The sequence below is a fragment of the Maniola jurtina genome, chromosome Z (genome assembly GCF_905333055.1).
Source record: "Maniola jurtina chromosome Z, ilManJurt1.1, whole genome shotgun sequence".
In the NCBI taxonomy this organism is placed as follows: Eukaryota; Metazoa; Arthropoda; class Insecta; order Lepidoptera; family Nymphalidae; genus Maniola; species Maniola jurtina.
Window position 1 is genome coordinate 16,847,549 of NC_060058.1, and position 21,847 is coordinate 16,869,395.

Consider the following 21,847-nt stretch of genomic DNA (forward strand, 5'->3'; position numbering starts at 1 on the left):
TATAATTATGAAGTGTTTTCAACTCTTACATTTCAACTAGTTTTAAAATCTCCAAAAACTACGGAAAATAATTGTTTCAAATCCAACAAGACGCGTACTGAGTATATAATTTTAAATCTCACAAAGTGACACATTCCAAGAGAAGAATGAATTGAAAAATTCAAAAATTAAAGATAAAAAACGATAGGTACCAATAATAACGCACGTAATACCATTCATTTACTTTTTATGGCTGGGTTTTTGCAAAGAGCAGGCAGACAAGAATATATAAATCAGTGGTTCAAAGGCGTTTTTGCAACAAAGTTTCGAATGTTTTGTGAAGACGAAGGCTTTACCGGCTCGCTATTACACATTTAACATACTTGAATCGACTTGCAATGTTAGCTTTCGTGTTTCTAATTTTTCTATTGATATTAACTTACATGGTCAGGTCGGTCATCAAGCCGAAGAAATACCCACCCGGTAAGTGTTTATTTTAGATTTTCACTAAAACTTCGCTTTGGCTTTGGGTATTTAAGGAAGTTATTTATTTATAAGCTTCGCCTGTGTAAGTTGTCCAGTCCAAAAAAATTATAAAAAAAATAAAAATAAATCAAAAACTATTATGCATAAAAATAAATAAAAATCTGTTTTAGAATGTACAGGTATAGTATATTTCATTACAAGTGCGGAAAGGCTGTCATTGCAAAGAGTTCCGACAAATGTCTACCCGAGCCGAGCCGTAGCTGAAGGCGAGGGTTGACAGTCGGAACGAGTTGCAATGACGGTTCCGCACGTGTACTGAACGACTATTTTTAATACAGTTGCGAAAAAATGAAGCAATTTAATAAAATAATAAAAACACAATAAACTCAACTAACTTAATTTAATTTAATTTAATTTAAAACAACTTTATTGTTAATAGATATAAAAAACTAGGGTCGAAATTACTCATTTTAGGCAACCAACAACTAAACTCGCAAAGAAAATTTCTGAAAAATGGCGCCAACCGTAGAATATAAGCAGAGTTTTTTTTCCTTCACCCATTCTGGTAGGCAAAGGTAACTATGCCATACAGCCAAATCTTCAGTAGAAGTTTTTTAGTGATATGAAATGAAAATGAAATTTAATGAGATGAAATGAAATGAAACCTAACCAAACTCATTCAATCAAATCATTAAATCTGATATTGAAACAAATTAGTAGCTTCTTATTAGAAATACGTATTTGCATGAATCATAAAAACTTCTATGAATTTTTTTAGTAAAAACTTCATGGTTGGTTTTTCTTTTTAATATTTTGACAGTTGGGAAAGAAAAAGCACGAGTGCGGGAAAGGTAAAGAAAAAGCACGAGTATGTAATAGCCCACATCCCGAACGCTATACGTCCCTGCAATACGCCACTTTTTGAGCAACTGTATTAAAAAATTCCTTTCATATGATACCCCATTTGGTATAGTAACTCGGTGCGCGAGTCTGACTCGCACTTGGCCGGTTTTTGATAGTTATTTACACCTACTTGTTAGTAGTTTTATGATAATTAAGTACGTACCTATTCCTTTAATGGCAAAGTTCATACAACATTTTACCTGAAGTCGATTTAAAGCGTCTATGTAGGAAAAAATATTAAACCACACTGGGGTTCCATTATCCATACTAATATTATAAATGCGAAAGTGTGTCTGTCTGTCTGTCTGCTACCTTTTCACGGCCCAGCAGTTTAACCGATTCTGACGAAATTTGGTACAGGGTCAGCTTATATCCCGGGGACGGACATATGCTACTTTTCATCCCGGAAAATCAAAGAGTTCCCACGGGATTTCTAAAGACCCATCCGCTTAACCGATTTGTATTAAATTTGGTACCGTCTCTGTAATTGACATAGGCAACTTTTTATCCCGGAAAATCAATCACCACGGGATCTTTAAAAACCTAAATCCACGCGGACGAAGTCGCGGGCATCCTCTAGTCATTTATATCTTAGTGCAAAAAAACAATTTACGAAACATCGCGTTTAATAAACAGCCTCATCGTTTTTTGCGCGAAGGCTTAGCCTAGCGTGGAAATGTAGCCAATATTCTTAGCACATTAATATTTTCAATTTTAAAAAATCCAGGCGGTAAAAAATACCGAAAAACAGAACCGTCTGACGTCACTGATACAGAATTAGATAAATATTATGCTGTTTTACGTAGATCAGTTTGATATGATGGATGCACACACCTAAAGAAATAAGGGAAAAGTCCCAATACTCGTCGGTTTCTCAACTTAGCTGTCTTTGCAGCTTTGCCACCTTGCTGTTAGTGAATTTAGAGCAAAACAAATAATTATACGACAAGAGAGCTGATATTCGAATATTTCTTTAAATATAATTTTGGAATTAATGTCATTAGATAATTAAAAATACAAAAATGAGTGATTTGTACCAGTATTCGTCAGATTTGTCCTAATTATCGTCAATACGTCCCAGAACTCGTCAATTTTTAACAATTTAAACTCTATTGTCTTAGAAATAAGGTTTATGTTAATTTCATTTCCAAGTTGTGATTTTAATTAATTAAATTAAATATACATATAGCTGCTTGTGCTGATTCACTCTAGAATGAATAGCTGGCCATTTCTACAATCTGACGGATATTGGGACACTGATGACTTTACCAGAATTTACTGTCAAAGATTAAAATCTTGTAGATTATGCAATGAGGAAAATTTAATTACCGTGACGGCGAGTCTAATTTTTTATCAGCCACCTCAAAATTGCCGGAAGGACCCTTCCGAAAAAAACGTTAGCTTGCCGCAATCCGTTTTTGCTTCTTTCTTGATGGCCAGGGTTACTAATTTTGGCAGCTTCGTAGAAGATTTTGTTCAGATCGACCCATCTAGTTCATAGTACATAGAGGTGGTTGTCATGTGGGCCCAACTAAACGAGCTTGGCCAATTCTCTACTACACACCGGCACTTTTTCTTCGCCTGGCATAGATGTCGAGCCATCACTAGTCTTTGAGGCACGTATCGACACTCAGGTACACAGAGGGACCACCCACAGTAGACTCAATTTGATCGGTTCATCGTATGGGCGGCGTTTCTCGCCCTCTGGTGCCCTCCACCTTGCTCTGCACTACAAATTGATAGATGGCGGTCACTAACATTCCAACACTACTTAAAAAAAAAATTAACTATCTCGGAAAAAGTACGTGCACTTTTTTCCGAGAAAGGAAATAAAAGGCTGGCCGAATGGCTGAATTAATTGTTTTCGACAAGTCGAAAAAACCGGCCAAGTGCAAGTCAGACTTGCGCACCGAGGGTTCCGTATCGGGTATTTTTTCCGACATTTTGCACGATAAATCAAAAACTATTATGCATAAAAATAAATAATAATCTGTTTTAAGAATGTACAGGTTTCCCTTTCATATGATACCCCATTTGGTATAGTTATCTTACTTTGAAAATTGAAACACATTTTAATTTTTTTAATGATGTAACCACAAATCATGGTTTTCGAATTCTCCAAATTCATCATGATTCTAGGTCAAAGGGAAGTACCCTATAGGTTTTCTTGACAGACACGACCGACGTACGGACGGACGGACGGACAGACATACAGACAACGAAGTGATCCTATAAGGGTTCCGTTTTTCCTTTTGAGGTACGGAACCCTAAAAATAAAAAAAAATGTATACCAGTTGAGGCTGACTTCAAAATCACCACATGTTGGAAACCCGAGGTTGACTGGGCTCAATTTAGTTATTTTGATTTCATATCGGGATAAAAGTTTTTTCTCCGGAATGAAAGCAACTTCTGTACCAAATTTCGTCGAAATCACTTAAACAGTATGGCTTTGAAAGGTGACCGACAGACAGAAAGGCCTTTATATTCAGATACTGACAGAAATCACCTTTATATTCTTAGTATGATTTTCTTTCAGCATCACTCTTGAACCATGATTGAAGCGGAATCTATCACCGAATAGACGTCTAAGAATCTATTGAAACCTAACTTGCCATATTTCCAGGTCCTGGATGGTATCCCTTTTTTGGCTGCAACGGTATCATAAGCAACCGGATGAGCAAACATGGTTCTCAATGGAAAGTCCTCTCAGAAATGGCAAAAGAATACTCGACAAAAGTCCTCGGCTTGAAACTTGGTAGCGAACTGGTTGTAGTAGTGTACGGAGAGAAGAACATAAGAGTTGTTACTACGGAGAAAGAATTTGACGCTAGACCGGATAGTTTCTTCTTGAGACTGAGGAATTTTGGGAAGCGGACAGGTGAGCTGCGTTTACACTATAAAATCTCTTACAGGGTGTTATGCCACTTTTGTGAATCTTTTCACAAACTTAAAGGAGCACCTGCACCTAAAATGCAGATTTGCAGGTGCAATATTTTAGATATTAATAATCAAAAAAAAATGATGAATGCAAAAACTGTAAAAAATAATTTTCATCTCACTCGCTCGGAAAAGATTCGTTTGCCCTTTGAAATCTGAGTGGAAAGTAGTAATTTTGCTCACTAGCGTGCAAGGTACGAGTTGATATTCGAACGTGACGAACTGTGCTCAATGGTTGGCTTACTTACATGTACTTACATTTTTTCTTTCTATCAAAAATACATGAAATTCGGTTCGTCCTTACAGTCTTTAGGTCTTTACTACTATAAGTATTAAGTGAGCTGTTGGAACACTTTATTTTTATTTTCATCTCATTAAATTAAATAAAAATAAATTTATATTATTAAATCAAATCAAACAAAATAGGTACTTACCTATTCCGTTTCAGATTTTTTGAGTAAACAATATAATGATATTCGTTGAATAATGTTTTTTTAATTCTGAAGAAAAAAAAACTTTATTCATAAAATATAATCTTCTTAAAGTAGAACCTCTTTCACGCTCTGAATTTTGCACCCCATTAATATGGAAATACTTATTGAAAACTCCATGGTGCTGGCGCCTCTTGTATAAAGCATCTAGCGTTTTCCTCGCTGTAGTGAGATGCAAAGTTGTGTATTTCACACGGCTGCAAATTTATTTGCGCTTGAGCTTTTGAATTCCTCACTACGCTCAGGATTCTATTTTCTTAACCTTATTTAACCTTCTATTAACCTTAGAATCCTTCGCTGGCTCGGAATTCAACAAAAACTCTCGCGACAAAATAACATGTTTGCAGCCTTGCATAACAAATAACTATTATTTAGACCCTCTAAATCGCCTCTCCCCCTACCCCAATTATCTTATTACAGGTATAACATTTGTCGATGGACCTTTATGGCGGGAACATAGAACTTTTACGTTGAAAAGTCTTAAGAGCAATGGTTTCGGGAGACCACAAATAGAAGATGATAATATTCACGAGCAACTGAATGTTTTATTGAACATTTTGGAGAGAAGCCAAGGCAATTCCATAAGCGTCAAAACCTCTATCGCAATGTCCGTGTTGAACGTATTATGGAAATATGTGGCAGGTATGCCCATAATGTTATCATTTTTCTTAGAGTTTTACACCCGCTTGAGTTTGTTGTGAGCTCTTCTCAGACTTGCCCGCTTTTGTACTCCTCATAACTTTACTTTAAATATTACGAAATTAATTATAATCACTATCTTATAAATGTCAACAATTGAAAATCATAAAGTTGAATAAATGCTTTGAGCTTTTTTTGAAGGTTGAACGGAAAAGAAAATTGCTAATCTGTACTTGCCCAGTATGATGGGCCTAAGTCCTTATCATTCTGAGGAGGAACTCGTTCTAGAAGTGGGCCGGCGATGAGAGAGAGAGATGCTGGTAGAGCCCATAGAGCCAAGTAGTCATTTGGAGGTGTAGCAACTAGCATTAATATTTTCTAGTAACGTATGAGTTCATATTCACTTTCAGGTTGTTTTAATACATGTTACACCTCTAGATAAGCTAGTACCTAGCCTGAGAAAGTGAAGTATGAAACTAAAAGTTTTTATAATATTGTTTAGGTGAACACATAGAAGAGGACAAGATAAAGCAACTACTTCATTCCATTAGTTTGAGGAGCAAAGTTTTCACCATGGCTGGCGGGTACTTGAACCAATGGCCATGGCTAAGGTTCATCTTACCCAACTGGACAGGGTACTCCATCATCATGAAGCTGAACACACAGATAGCAGATATTATTCAGGTATTTCTATTGGATCAACCATCAATTTAAAGCCTGCTTAAATTCAGAAACCTTCTCACCGCCTAAGGTGAACGCACATTTATCCGAGCCGAACGCGTCGAAGGAGTGGAACGAAACGAATTTTAGAATTCTCTATATGAAATCTACTTCCGATTCGGACGATTCGACGCGGGGAAGTGTGCAAGGTTTCATGAGATTTCATATACAGGATTCTAAAATTCGTTTCGTTCGGCTCATTCGACGCGTTCGGTTCGGATAAGTGTGCGTTCACCTTTATGGTACTATTACCTCTTACAAGAGGCGGTGACGCTGAAATTAATATACATTATACAAGTATGCTGGAAATGGTGTGGCATGCTAAATTAGAGTTATTTTTTGTGCTGATAGAAGCCTCCTTTCAAGCGTACCGGGAATTAAGATTGACACTTACTGTCATAATCTGACTTTTGTGTTGACACTATGTTGACAAATGTCTCATCATTGACATTCAGGGGAGCTATCGGTTAAAAATATATCAATCATGAAAGGGCAGCATCAATGTCAAAACATGGTTTTTGACCAATCCCATTGGCTAAAAACGATGTTTTGACATTGATAGTGTCCTTTAATGATTGATATATTTTTAGCCGATAGGGGGGCAGTTCCACGTACGCTGACATGACGCTGATGACTCTCACCTTACACCCACTACTGCATCAGCGTCAAAATGAAGTTACTTGGAAAAGAGGTACCCACGACACAGGATTACCTAGTGTGGCTACCATTGGATAGAGAAAAATTGTATAACTTGTATTTGGTTAATAAATATTTTTTCATTTTTTTTTCATTTTCATAGACGTCCAGCGTGCTTGTATAGCTAAGAGGTCAGTGGGTGGTGGCGCATTCCAAAGCATCCTGGATTGAATGCCCATAATATTCCGGTTTTATTTAATGGTTGAGTTAATAATTATCAACCCCCGACCCAAAAAGAGGGGCGTCATAAGTTTGTCCTGTGTATCTGTGTATCTGTCTGTGGCATCGTAGCTCCTAAACGAATGAACCGATTTTAATTCAAATTTTTCTTTGAAAGGTGGCTTGATCGAGAGCGTTTCGATCGTTTCAGCTGTTTGAAAGTTATCAGCTCTTTTCTAGTTTTCTTATATAGGTTTTTGTGTCGGGAATTTTTAAATTTTGAGCTATAATTTCATTTTTATAGGTAACAACTATTTTTTTTCCAGGATTCTATAATAAGACACAAGAACAAAACTGTTGCAGGAAATGATTTAATTCACTCATTTTTAGAAGAAATGTATGAAAATAAACAACTATACACAGGTGAGTAGTGTTGGAGGAAGATAGTTATATGCCCCCGCTCCCCATCCTACTTTGCCTTCAATTTCGCAACCCGTTAAGCTATGTCATCGTAGTATTCTTCTAATTTGATTTCGTATAAGAGAATCCGAACATGGCTTTTTTCATCTCCCGCTAAATCACTCTGAGCTTTCTTAAGGGTCTATAGATACCATAATGTCTCGGGTTCGTTTATCACACGCATTGTTCGAAGACTTTGGCCTTCCTGACGCTGCCCAGTCGAATCGGATTAGGCGGATAACTTTTTTTTCTTCGGAGCGATTTTTGGACGAATATATTTTATTTTACTTCCAGAGGATCAACTAACAGGCATATGTCTGGATATTATAATCGCGGGTTCCAATACCATAAACAGTGCTCTGAACTTCGCGATCGTCATGCTCTTACGTCATCCGGATGTGCAGCAGAAAGTGTATAAGGAGATCCAAAATGTCTTAGGGGATAAATTACCCACCTGGGCTGACAGTACAAGGTAATTATGTCTTTAACCATACTAATATTATAAATAGATTTGATTATATAATATAGACTTGATTTCAGCCGCGTGAATATTATATTGTTTTAAAAATCCAGTGGTCACCGTGGGATTTTTAGGGGATAAAAAGTAGAGTAAACTATTTCCTTTTCAGCCAAATCTGTTCAGTAGTTTTTTCGTGAAAGAGTAAGAAACATACACACATACACATATAAACAAACTTTCACTTTTATAATACTATATACAGCTCAGAATAAGGGTTGGCTCTCTTCTAAAATCAATGATATAGTGTGAGTTATACCGTATTGCATAGTATAATTGTCAATTGAAAAAGCATCTGCCGAGTTTCTTCTCGGTAGGAACGATAGTCCCATTGATGTTGGAAGAGCATGGTGTGGGTAGTCCAAACCAGTGGTAAAATATTCCAACGATTCAAAAGCACTTGAAAAAGTTTATTTGAATAAAATATATTCCATTCTATGCTATGCCATGGTATTCAAGATATAACCTATCTGTGTGTTAATTTTGTCAAGATCAGCTCAGCGGTTGAAAAAGTAACAGACATATAGACACACTATTGCATTCATAATGTTAGTTATGGACTTTAATTATTTTCTAACATAACTTTTTAACCCCCGACCCAAAAATAGGGGTGTTATAAGTTTGACGTGTCCATCTGTCTGTGGCATCGTAGCTCCTAAAATAATGAACCGATTTTAATTTAATTTTTTTTGTTTGAAAGGTGGCTTGATCAAGAGTGTTCATAGCTATAATCCAAGAAAATCGGTTCAGCCGTTTGAAAGTTATCAGCTCTTTTCTAGTTACTGTAGCCTTCACTTGTCGGGGGTGTTATAAATTTTTAGTTTACACTTGTTCTAGATTACCTTACACATCTGCTTTCATCAGTGAAGTGCACAGATGTTGCACAGTTGCTCCATTTGCTGGCGGAAGAAGAGCCTTAACCGACTACGAATTAGATGGCTATGTTATACCAAAGGGAACAACTGTGCTCGTGTCTTTGGGCGACTTGCATATAGACCCGGATGTTTGGCTGCAGCCTGATAAGTTCATGCCAGAACGATTTATTGATGAAAATGGAAAATTGAAGACTGTTACCAATGTGTATCCATTTAGTATGGGTAAGTTTTTTTCATGATCTTAAGTAATTTTATATTGCAATTTGCAGTGCAAAGCCAGAACTGTTAGGGAATGTACAGAAGCACAGCATATTTTGGATGTTGCGACAATTTTTTAGTCTTTCAGACCAGCGACATTTTGTCGGTAACTGATACCATAATCATAGTCATTTTATATACATTATTACATTATGAGTGAGATAGCAAGAATGTCTGTTTTTATTGTTTCGCTTATCTGCGTGTTGTTGTGTTTAAAGTGTTAACGTCAAGCAGTAAGGTCTGTATGTCGGTGGCCATTCGTTTAAGACGGCGTTATGTTGAATTTTTTTGCGCAAACGAATTTTGCCTTACTAGTATAAAACTTAAAAGTGGCAGTACTGCGCTGTCTCTGACAAAGTGCCGGTCTCTTCAAAGTGCAACCGCCGAGTTTCTTGCTGGTTCTTCTCGGTAAAAGTTTAATTGAATAAAAATATTTTGAATTTGAATTGAATTTGAATTCTGATTTGTGTGGTCAAAAGTAGCGTAATAGTGAGGGCGAAGGCCTGATTCATCATATTACAGCAAAACCCAATGTGCTAGGGGAGGAAATGTTCTAATCTAAGCTTATACTATGGACTTTGCCTTGAATTCGTCACACCATGCCAGATTGCGGGCTTGGTGTGAACTCTTTGAACCAATTTTGTACCGGAGGTTTCAAATCTTTTTCAGGCGATGTGTACATAGTAGGGCGGTAAGGCTTTGCAAAACAATTCAATAATTTAAGCATAGGTGGCGCTGTAAAAAGGTTCTTTTTTAGGGTTCCGTACCTCAAAAGGAAAAACGGAACCCTTATAGGATCATTTTGTTGTCTGTCTGTCTGTCTGTCCGTCCGTCCGTCCGTCGGTCCGTCGTGTTTGTAAAAAATAATTAAAATGTGTTTCAATTTTCAAAGTTAGATAACTATTTCAAGTGGGGTATCGTATAAAAGGGCTTTACCTGTACATTCTAAAACAGAATTTTATTTATTTTTATACATAATAGTTTTTGATATATCGTGCAAAATGACGAAAAAATACCCGAGTACGGAACCCTCGGTGCGCGAGTCTTACTCGCACTTGGCCAGTTTTTTTAAAGTCTTTATTGTTTGCAGGTCGCAGACGATGTCTGGGCGAGTCGTTTGCAAAGTCCTTCATATTCATTGTGCTTGTGGGGATCCTTCAGAAGTACAAGATAGTATGCAATGGGCCCCCACCATCTGCGGAACCAATGATAGGCTTACTAGCAGAACCTAAACATTTTACAGCCCAGTTCCTGAAGAGACTATAAAGCATGTATAACAGTGGTATACGGCTCTGGTGGCTCTGGTAAGGCTGCGTTTCCATCAGAGATGTTCTACGTTGCTAAGCTACCGAAGTGTGTCAAACCTACAAATACAATCACTTTATTTTCACAGCTTTTAATACATGTGGAAAGGGGTACAAAGAAGCTAAGTTTTTTTTACTGTAAGTTTTGACAATTACGTAATCCCTTACAAATGACAGAGCCACACAAACAGTATCACAATAGAAACTTTGTTTTCGAATGTTTCTTGAAAACATTTTCGTATTGAATTTGGAACGTTTTTGAAAACATATTAGTGATTGGTTGGTCACTCAAAATGGTTAACGCCGACTGAGATCTTTGGCTCTGTTATTTGTATGGGTTAAAGTATCAGAGAGAGCCCTTTATTAACTTCTTTCCGTGGATAGATGTGTAAGTGGTGTAGCTGTGGGAAGTATGGAGCACAGCTATTTTTATTTTTATTTTTATTTTATTTATTAAGGAACGCTAACAATATACATATTTAACATTTTATATATACTTACTTACAAACTATTACATGACCGATATGTATATCAATAACTAGCGTCCACAACATTTTTGTAGAGCGCCAGTAAACTTTAATTATTACAAAAGACTTAACAGATATAATAGATACATACAAGTACTTAAATAATAGGTATATGAAACATAAGCTATTGACGCGTACTTTAGCTCGCGTCATGCATCTTTTGCACTGGCCTGTGGTCTTATAAGCGGGACGTCTCTCACTCTGATTGCCATCTCGACCTGTCGTTTTATTATACCTATGAAATTTAAGAAGGCATTGCATTGCACGGCTGGCACTAACTAGTATTTTATAATTAAGTAATTATTCATAACCCGATGTCCTGTGATTGTTTCGTGTTATCTTTTATTTTGTAAATGGTGTATAAAATTATTTATATATCTAAGGCCACTTCTACTTGAAATAGAACAAGTCTAAACCTTGTTTCTTTACAAATAAAGTTGACATTGTAAACAAAGGCGAATTACTTTCATTCCATACCTCTCTTCCTTTCATATTAATTTAATATTAAGCACGACCTGACTTTATTATTGCAAGAACATTTATATTATTATAGTTTAAGAGAAGGATGTTTTTACCCGACTACGGCAAAGCCAAAAGGAAGGGTTATGATTTTAGCAGTCTATGTATGTATGTACGTATGTATGTGTGTGTATGTTTGTATGTCACTATGCATGTTTTTATCCAGATTCTGTGTGTACCACCGTATCGTCTAAACTACTGGGCCGATTTTGATGAATGAGGTGATTGATTCAAGAAATTATAAAGTTCCTAACTCCTGCTGGGAATCGAACTCGGGACCTCCTACTAATAACACCTTGAAGACAGCGCTTACCACTGCACCAGAGAGAGCCCAGCAAAACACTTTCTCTTGTTTAACGTGGAATCATCATTCATCAATCCATCGCCAGCTTAATGAGCACGGGTCGCTTGTCAGTATGAGAAGGGTTTGGCCATGAACTACGAGTATATCAACGGTGCCGACTTGATTGGCAGACTTCTAAGAGCTTACAACTACGGCGAAGCCCAAAAGGAAGGTTATGTATTTAACTTGTTTGTATTTCAATCAAAAAAATAAATACGTATGAAAGTTCCTATGTCTGCTCGAAACTACTCAACGGCTTTACTGATTTTGATGCGTCTAATACTGATTTAAACTATAAGATCGCATGTTCATTAGTATTTAATTACATAAAAACGGTCCTCCTGAAATGCAGGCCTCTTGTAATAGTGTCGTTATTCGTAGGATACAACGATTTGTCCGTCATCTCTGACACTATAAGCTTTCACCTCTATAAAGATAAAGGTCTCCACCTTACACGTGTCGGCTTCGGCTGATATTGCTACAGTTTACTCGTATATTCCATTACGCTTTTTGGGTCTCTGTAGTAAAACAAGAAATCCTTTGTGCTTAGTATGAGATTTTACATCTCACCAATGTTGATAGAAATCGAATCGAAACACAACCACGTCAATGTAGTAATCAAAAGTGTAAATGGACTTCATTTCGAGTTAAAAATTTAGTCCACCAATTTTAATTTCACAACGTCATGCGTGAATTAATGGCTGTAGATGACCCAACTTGAGAAAAAAAGAACACAGTTGGCAAAAATAATGTGTACAGTGATTACGGAACCCTAGATCGTGAGCTTTCTCACACTGTTATTTAATTTTGTTCTTTATATGTAAAAAGTCGCATCATGTCAAAGATTTTAGAAACAAGAAATTATGCTGCATCGACTGCTTGCCTATAATATCTAATTAATCCTCCATATTAAATCATAAAGTGTGTCTGTCTTTCTGCTAGCTTTTCACGGCACATGCATTCAACTCAAAGAATTGCCATTTTTCAAAACCTAAATCTAGTACCTGAGGTAAATTTATTATACAGCGAAATTAAAATCGGTTTTTTGACGTTGCTATGTTTTGCCTCTCGAGTTATAACATCGTTGGTGAGATGTAAAATCTCGTACTAAGCATACTGAAATATGTTATCTTATAAAAATTACAATAATTTTAATGAAATTTTTTGTTTTCTCGTTCACACAGGAGAATGCCTCTGAAAGCATGAAAAAAATTTCTTGCATAATAAATAAGCTATTCCAATTTGCAAGAGAGATATTAAAAAAATGCTTGGACTACCTAGTTTGTAGCCAGGTATAATGTTTCCACATTTCTACACGAGGCTGCAATCTCACTTGGGCAGTATGTGGTAATGCAGTCTAACATTGCAAGGGGTTAATTTGGAAGAGCTATGGAAGTTTAATTAAACCCGTACCCCTTTTTTTTATCGCTGGGGAATGCATTTACGCATCCCTCCCCGGAAGCCAGCCAGCCAGCCGTAGACCAACCAGCCAACCAGCCAGCTGAGGGAGGGTATGTGGGACTTACCGGCCGAGAGGCGACCGGAATACCCACTAAACCCCAGCGGCGCTACTGCGCGTCGCCTGGCGACTGAGTCACGGGAACGCCGAAGCAAGCAACCGCGACCCAGCCAGCGACATCCTCCACCGGGAACCGGCCGAATACTGCTCTAAGCTCTTCCCCTCGGATGACTCCAAAAGGGACCAGCAGCACCCAGGCACACTCGGCCGAAAGAGAGATCTATGCTTGGAGTTATTAGGTACGTAACTAAATCAGGAATAAGGAGATCCGTATAGGACAACCAGAGTAATCATCTTAGCTAGAGGGTTGTGAAGCGGAAGTGGCAATGGGCAAGGCACATAGTTCAAAAAACTTATAGACGTTGGGGTGTTAAGATGTAGATAGGGTATTTTTATAGGGTATAGGATTTTTAGGATTCGTGCCCGTACTAAGTACATATACACGGTTAAGTTAAAAAAGTTTCGATTCAACTATAATTGAACAAATAGTGGAATAGTTTGTTTATTCTGAGGGTTGAACACAATAAAACTAGTTTGATAACAATAAAGTAGTATCATCGATACATGCTAGCGATATTGACAAGAAGCAAATTGATCGATCCTCTACACTGCACAGGCACCATCATTGCAATATGTCTTTTATATCTAAGTATTAGGTTGGTTTTTGGTTTAACCATTGCTTGTAGTAAGCTAATTGTTACCAACTCTGTGTCGATTAGGTTGGACATTCGAATTTATTGGAACAGTACTGGTGTAATAATTGTGATTATACATTGATAGCTTTTTTAGAATAGTGACAGAGTCACACTTCATGGCAGTTAGGGAACTTCTAGCAAAACATCTACGTCGTCACTGGCAGGCGTCAAATGTTAGTGCGTTTGACGCAAGTAGCCCTAAAGTAGTCCTAATTATCTTTGATTTTACGTCACCAGAGCCTAATATTTGACGTATCATAGATTCAGGATCAAACCGAGAGTTTCCTCACTCAAGTTCACTCTGATGTTGTGGCTACATTAGAGTTAACGTCAATGCCAAAAAACGCCATAGTAATTTATCGCTATAATCAATGCGTTAAACTGAGTGGCCACACTTGAACGGTTAACGTCCAATGCCAATTGAATTGGGATTAAAATCGTCTAATGCCAAACGGCATCGTGAATGCCGTTGTAGTTGATCGTGGCTACATCTACGTTTAACGGGACCCATGGCGTGTGGCCGGGACATGACAGAGTTGAGCAAACAAGCACACACATCAAACGTTTCATTCGATGTTGAGTGATTACCCCCATGGATATTTGCAGTTCCAAATTTAGGTTTTTAAGAATCCCACAGGAATTCTCAGCTTTTTCAGGATATAAAGTTATTTATGTAAATTTTCGGGACGCAAGCTACCTCTGTACCTTTCATATAAATTGGTTAAACGGATGGGCTTTTAAGAATCCCGTGAAAACTATTTAATTTCCCGATAAAAAGTAGCCTATGTCTATCCCCGGGATGTAAGCTAACTCCGTGCCATCCATCAAAATGGATATACATATATGGATATGGAAGCATATAGAAGCATATACAGGAACAGGCGCGTGTTCCGGTAGCAGTAATAATATTATCTAATTAAATTAGTTCGCTAGTATGAACTATTAATAAATGTGGGTGTGCAAATATTTATAGGTATTATGTCCCGTGTGTGACAAGTTCAACACGTGCTCAGTTACACCGTACACGTGGCTAAGGTATTAAGAAGCGATGCGACGGAGCGACAAATATTCTGCGTTAACTTTGCCAATTATCCAAGTTCTCAATGTCGCAATGCATCCACGAGGCAAAACTGATGTGTGATAACAAACCAATTATACATCAACATACAGGAATGTGTCGTACAAAAGTTGTACAATTCACAGATGAAGGGGAAAATAGACAGTACGAAAGTTCATTTGAGGTACTCTTGTACAGTAAAATTAGCGCTCCATCTTAGGCTGCATCATCACTTGCTATCAGCTCTGATTGCAACCAAGCACTAGTCTATAAATTAAAAAAAGATACGAAGAAGCCAATTTTAAAGAAATGAATTTTAGTTTAGAATTATTTCCCACAAAAATAATGTTTGGTTGTTCGTGTTCTATGCGTTCGCGTAAAGTTCATTCGACTGAGTTGAAAATTTGTACAGTGGTTGTGTTGGTAATTTAATGATAAATTTAAGTGAAGGTTTCTGGCATACCATCAACGTACAAGATGGCCACGAGGCGATCAAATGAATTTTGAAATGAAACCAAAAAAAAAAAATGCAAATAATTCATTTAATTAAATTCAAATTCAAATTATTTTTATTCAAGTAAACTTTTACAAGTGCTTTCGAATCGTCAAAATAATCTACCACTGGTTCAAATTCAAATTCAAATTATTTTTATTCACTCTGTGAGTGTGTGTGTTCGGTATTTAGGTAGTCATTAATCAATAATTATATGATACGGGCTGGTTTTTCAATCATAAAATAAATTTTAACTGATTAATACATTTTATATTTTAATAATAAAAACAAAATCAAAAAATCAATTTTTCCGCGTTAAACATTAATTGGCGATTGAAAATTGCCTCTAAGCCCTAAACTAACCTAATATTTTAGTCACGTTGTTTAAAGTTGATTATATTAATTCATTGGTTAAATTAATTTTTTACTTATTGTTTCATTTATTTATTGGGTGACAGTTGTGTTAACAATTTTGTTTGCTACAACTCCATGTACCGTTTTTCTATAGTCTCTGACTGTGCTGCATTCACTTGCCAAAGTTTATCTACTACAGTTGATGAGATTTGGGGTAAACAACATCCTCTAATGAACTAAGCTGATTAATAATTCCATGCTTAGAGTTCCATGTTTTAAAGCCGTAATTACACGTGTGTTAAGTTTTATTCGCGTAAGTAGCTTAGGTGCGTGGATCCGTCATCAATGTGATTAATTTTTGAAAAATTTACCAATGTAAACATTCGTATATTTACCGCATTGTCAATTAACTACGCAAGCTACTTAGATGCGTAAACATATAGGTTTAATCGTGACATAAAGCTGCGTTTAGACTTGTGTAATGTAATGTACTATAACATTCACACCTTGTGTGATTTGTGGATACTTACCTAACATGTATATAATATTACATCGGTTAGTAATCGTGACTATCGTGGTCGCACATTTCTATATCCGTCTGTCTCTAGTTTCTGAAGCGGTACAAACTGCCATCTTTATTTGCTATATTAAGAAAATACCATTTAATTTTTTTTTCTTTATTTTTTGGTGGGGGCTTAGTCCAAAATGACTATGTCACCTCCGTAGGTTCAAATTGAAATACATTTTATTCAAATAAACTTTTGCAAGTGTTTAAATCGCCAAGTGATCATTGGTTACGAATGTAATTTTTACTGAGAAGAACCAGCAAAAACGTGGCGTTTTCCTTCTTCAAATATTCAGTTTAGGTATAACTAATTTATTTTATTTACTTAAATATCTTTATTGCTTAATGCTATGACAAAGAATAAAATACAGGATAGATTTAAACACAAAGGGCGACCTTATCACTTGATCTCTTCCAGGCAACGCATACTTATAGACCTGTAAGATAGTTAACATCTGTGGTTTTCCAGATTTCCGTTAAAATATTCAGTTTCAAGGTTACGCGATCTCAAGAATTTACATTAAAAAACGCGTGTAATTTTAAAACTAGTTATTTTTACGGGACTTTGGCACAGATGTAGATATTATAAGTTACTAGAACGTGTCTACAAAGTGACATCGAATTTGGTTGGTCAATATTCAAACGATAACCAAACTACGTCTGTATGGAGCGAGCAACGGAGAGACCGCTGTTAAGAGGACGCACGCCGGTGTTTTCTTACGGCTATCCTTGTCAACGATCCCCCGTCGATTTCCTACGTATGATATTATTGTTCTTATCTCTATCTGCCCTGGTTCGTGCATTCTCGGTTCCTAGATCGGTACATTTGTGATAACCAAATTTCAAATTGCTGTGATTGGCTGAATTTACCATGTTCTTGCTGCGACAGTGAGTTTGAGCCACTAGCGGAACAATGTTAGCCGGTCAGAAATGATTGCAATTAGTCAACCTGTTTGACGTCCGTGTTCTGTTTTCGATTACAAAAAAGAAAAAATTGTTGTTGCAATCATCAATTTTAGCAAATAGTGAAAGAGAGTCGGCCAATCAGAGGTCACAACTACCGTCACACTTTCTGTCACACTATGGCAGTAGGCATACCGAGTAATGAAAACAATTTTTCATTCTGTCTAGGTCGAAGTAGGGTTGCCACCTGGCTCTTTTTGATTTACAGGCTACCACCATCAAAAATACGGGGTTTAGATTTGAAGAAATTTGAAAATTTGAAGTATTTGAAGAAATAGGCGGTGGTTCTCTCTGAAATGCATGGAAAGCCTATTTAGATATTTCAGTTTATTTGTAAGTTTTGTATTTTTTCTCTGTATTTTGCCGTGTCTTGATTGGTGAACTGTGTTTGCAATGTGGTTTTAAATAAAAGATTTATTTATTTAAATAGCTTTTAAAACTCTTAGTGTTGTAAAGCAAAATGTTATACATTTCATGCATACAATCTTTTCATTTCAACTTAAAATTACATTTAATTTGTAATTCCACCTTCACAGTATCAATACTATGGCCGTAGCCAGGAATCGATTGCGGGAGAGGTTTTATCAGGGCCGGAACTGAATCCTGTCATGAGGAAAAAAACATTCGCTCAACTTTATGGGCTAATTACCTGGTTAGTGGAATTTCGCCTTTCAATTTGACAGTGAGATAAAATACAACAATAAAAAAGCGCGAGCGCAGTGAGCGTAAGTGTTTTTGGTTCAATACAGAAAAAAATAAAGTGAAAGGGAAACGAGTGTAGCCATAGCAAGATTTTATTTTTAAAGCTTCCTATCTATACTAATATTACGAATACGACAGTATATCTATTTACCTATCTATTTGTTACCCTTTCACGGCCCATCTTCTTTACCAAAATTTTGGTACGTTAACGTTGGTACGGAAAATCCCCCACGGAATTTTTAAAAATCTAAATTCATGCAAACGAAATTGCGGCGTTTACACCAAGCAATAGAAATTCAAAGCGCGAGTGAAGTGAGCGCGAAATGTTTGATATATTTCCAAAAAAAAAATTGGTAAGCAAATGCAAGAAATAGTGTAAGTATTATTTTAGGCTTAGGTTTTTGACGGCTGTCCAGGCGCAGTCGCCATTTCAAAATTTCTTGTCTGGTGGGAGGCTTCGGTCATGGCTAGTTATATGGTTAGTATGGCCCTAACGGCCAAGAAATTAGACTGCATCATCACTTACCACTAGAAAAGATTAAAGTCACGGGCTAACTTGTATAAAAAAAGGCTTACATCCTCAAACCAAGCCCCGCCGCCTTGACTACGACCATGATCAATATCGAGTGGGTTTCGGCTACGCATTGCCGCAAAAGGAAAATATTCTTTCTACTGGACATAACGTCAGTGTTTAATTTCGCCAGCCAGCTCCTGCTGAATTTGTAAAAAACCGGCCAAGTGCGAGTCAGACCCACGCACCGAGGGTTCCGTATTCGGGTATTTTTTCCGACATTTTACTCGAGAAATCAAAAACTGTTATGCATTAAAAAAATATGCATAAAAATAAATAAAAATCTGTTTTAGAATGAACAGGTAAAGCCCTTTCATATGATAACCCACTTGATATATGTAGTTATCTTACTTTGAAAATTGAAAATACTAATATTTGTTCATGAACACATGACAGACGGATAGAAGGACAGATGGACAGACGGAAAGACTGACAGACTGACAGACAACGAAGTGATCCTATAAGAGTTCTTTTTTGCTTTTGAGTTACGGAACCCTAAAAATATTTAGTTTTATTTGCCCCGTATTTTATTTTCATAATTACAGGTTTCTGTATCTTGAAATACGGGGTAACCAGTAAAATACGGGGCCTCTGGCAACCCTATTCGGAAAACACTGTCACATTCAAGTTAATGTCAAATATTTTGTTTTCAATTACAGAAAGCTGCATCAATCATTATTACAATATTTTCTTTGTTGTGATTGGCTGAATTTTTGAGTTTCAGCCAATAAATAGACTGTTTGCCAATTAAACGTCATAACAATATAAATGCCAGAAAGTTTAACCAAATAAAACAAACTTAATGAGAACCTAGTGAGAATGCAAACGGCACACAATTTATAATACATATTATGTTAGTCGTATAAATAGATATTATAGTAGTCGTTCACTTTGGTAATAGTCAGATTGTCATCAGTAAAATTGATATTGGTTGATGTATCGTAAATTATTGTTTCGGTGACAAATATTTTTATTATCTATTTATCTTTGAACAGAATGGAATAGAATGAAATGGAATGGAATACAATGATAAATTTTTATTCCTGTAAACTTTTAGGTAAACTTCTAAGTGTTTTTGGATGGTCAGAAAAATTTACCACTGGTTGGGAATGCCGTTCCTACGTTTTCTAGGGTTTCGTACCTCAAAATGAAAAACGGAACTCTTATAGGATCACTTTGTTGTCTATCTCTCTGTCTGTCGTGTGTGTCAAGAAAACCTCTAGGGTACTTCCCGTTGACTCAAAACCATGAAATTTGGCAGGTAACCTAACTGCGTAATTTTGGGTAGTTTTTTTAATCGATAAAGAAAGTTTGCGACATTGTTCAATAAAAAATTTGGATTCCAACTCCTCAATCCTGATGTTGCAGGGGACCTGACTACTAAAGCTAATGGGATTTAAAAAGTGTCGATTATTAATTGATATTGAAGGTATCTATACCAAGTAAACACTTTGTCGTTGACCTCAACCCTGATGCTGTAAGAAATTGCATTCCTAAATCCTGGTGATCCCTCGGGATTTGAAAAGGATAATCCGTTTAAATATTCTTACGTGATACAGAAACAAGTTGCATCCCGGGGACGGGCTATTACGGAGAGGCAACTTTTGTTCTGGGAAATGAAAGGATCGGGATTTTTAAAAACCTAAATCCACGCGAGCGAAGCTGCGGGCATTAGCTAGTTGTAAATATATTTAGAAGCTACTATAAGATAATAGATAAGGTACTTATTTCCTTATATTTTTATTGTATGGCAGCGCGCGGTTTTAAATTATAAATTGCACGTCCTGTCCTTTTCTGTAATACATTTTTTTCTCAATATCTACCGCTTTATCTCATAGCAAGAGTCCGTAAGACATAATACAGTGAAAATAGGCAAAATATACAATTTTTGCAGTTTCCGTCACGTCAGTACCTGTCGAATTTTTCTAACAGTGTAAGCAGCAGAGCTGAGTTTACCATCAAGTGTTGATATGTGGGTGTTCCATAGAAGCTTTGCATCTAACATTATACCGAGAAACACGGGGTTCTCCTTTATTTTCAACATATGATTATTTATCAATGAATTTATGTCATTTAAGGTCCTGGTATTGGGCAGTGTGAATTCAACACACTTAGATTTCTTTGCATTTGGAATTGATTTGGAAGTAAATTGTTAGCAATAAATCAGAGAGTGACCTGTGATATGGCATTACATATAGTATGCATTGTCAAAAATTATAATATTAAAGCTGTGCGTATTGCGTGAGGAATAGGTTGCAAGAGAGTTGCAACTTGCAGGGTTTGATGCATGCGCTATTGCCAGCAAACATGAGACATATTTTTATCTACAGGCAACGTCTGAGTAGGTAACGCATACGTCTAACGCAAGTTGAAATGTACCAGTGTATTTAGTTAGACCTATCGACAAGTTTGGAGTTGGGTGCAGTCTAAATGTGGCCCGTGTGTTTAGACTGTCAGTTTCTGTCAGTTTCTGTCAGTTTCACGTGTCGTCCCCCGCACTTCACCACCCCGCTTGCACAAATCGAGACAGCACGAAATTTTCAAGATTTCTGGGTGTAATTTCTGGTTTTCGTAGTTCCCACATAATTATAACAATATAAAATATATAACGATAATTTTTTTACTACATAATATTCATTAAATTTTCTAGGTCTGTGGTTTTTCCAAATTTCATTAAATTGCTTCGTTGTCTAGAAAAACGAGCACAAAGTTGGGCCTTTTTTTAAAGAAAAATACAAATCTTTGAGCCCCTGTAATTTTAAAACTACATATTTTTAGAAAAATCTAAAACACCACAGACACAGATATTAGTTTCTAGACTATGTCTGCAAAATTTCATGGACTTTGGTTGCTTAATATTCAAATGAAATGGGAACTACGATTGTATGGAGTAAGTGACGGAGAGAGCTCTGTTACGTCCATACTACATTATTTGACATTGTACGCTCAAACAAAGTATTATATCCATTTGTCTCGTCATTACCTAGGTTTATTGATAGATAAAACATTGAAAAATATATTGATTTTAAAATTAATAAATAAGATTAGGAGTGAGAAAATTCTAAAACAATCTATCATTAGACGTAGTTTATTTATTCATTAGTTGAAATAACTTT

The 21,847-nt window shown here is 36.5% G+C and overlaps 1 protein-coding gene across 1 annotated transcript; it reads left to right on the forward strand.

Moving 5' to 3' along the window:
• The first annotated feature begins 343 nt into the window (after positions 1–343).
• On the forward strand, positions 344–11,311 carry LOC123880006 (probable cytochrome P450 305a1). Its single transcript, XM_045927858.1, has 8 exons — positions 344–462; positions 3,992–4,246; positions 5,217–5,438; positions 5,938–6,119; positions 7,337–7,433; positions 7,764–7,941; positions 8,824–9,083; positions 10,210–11,311. Exons 1-8 carry the CDS (start codon positions 378–380, stop codon positions 10,383–10,385), a joined length of 1,455 nt encoding a protein of 484 aa, XP_045783814.1. The 5' UTR covers positions 344–377; the 3' UTR covers positions 10,386–11,311.
• The last annotated feature ends 10,536 nt before the right edge of the window (positions 11,312–21,847 follow it).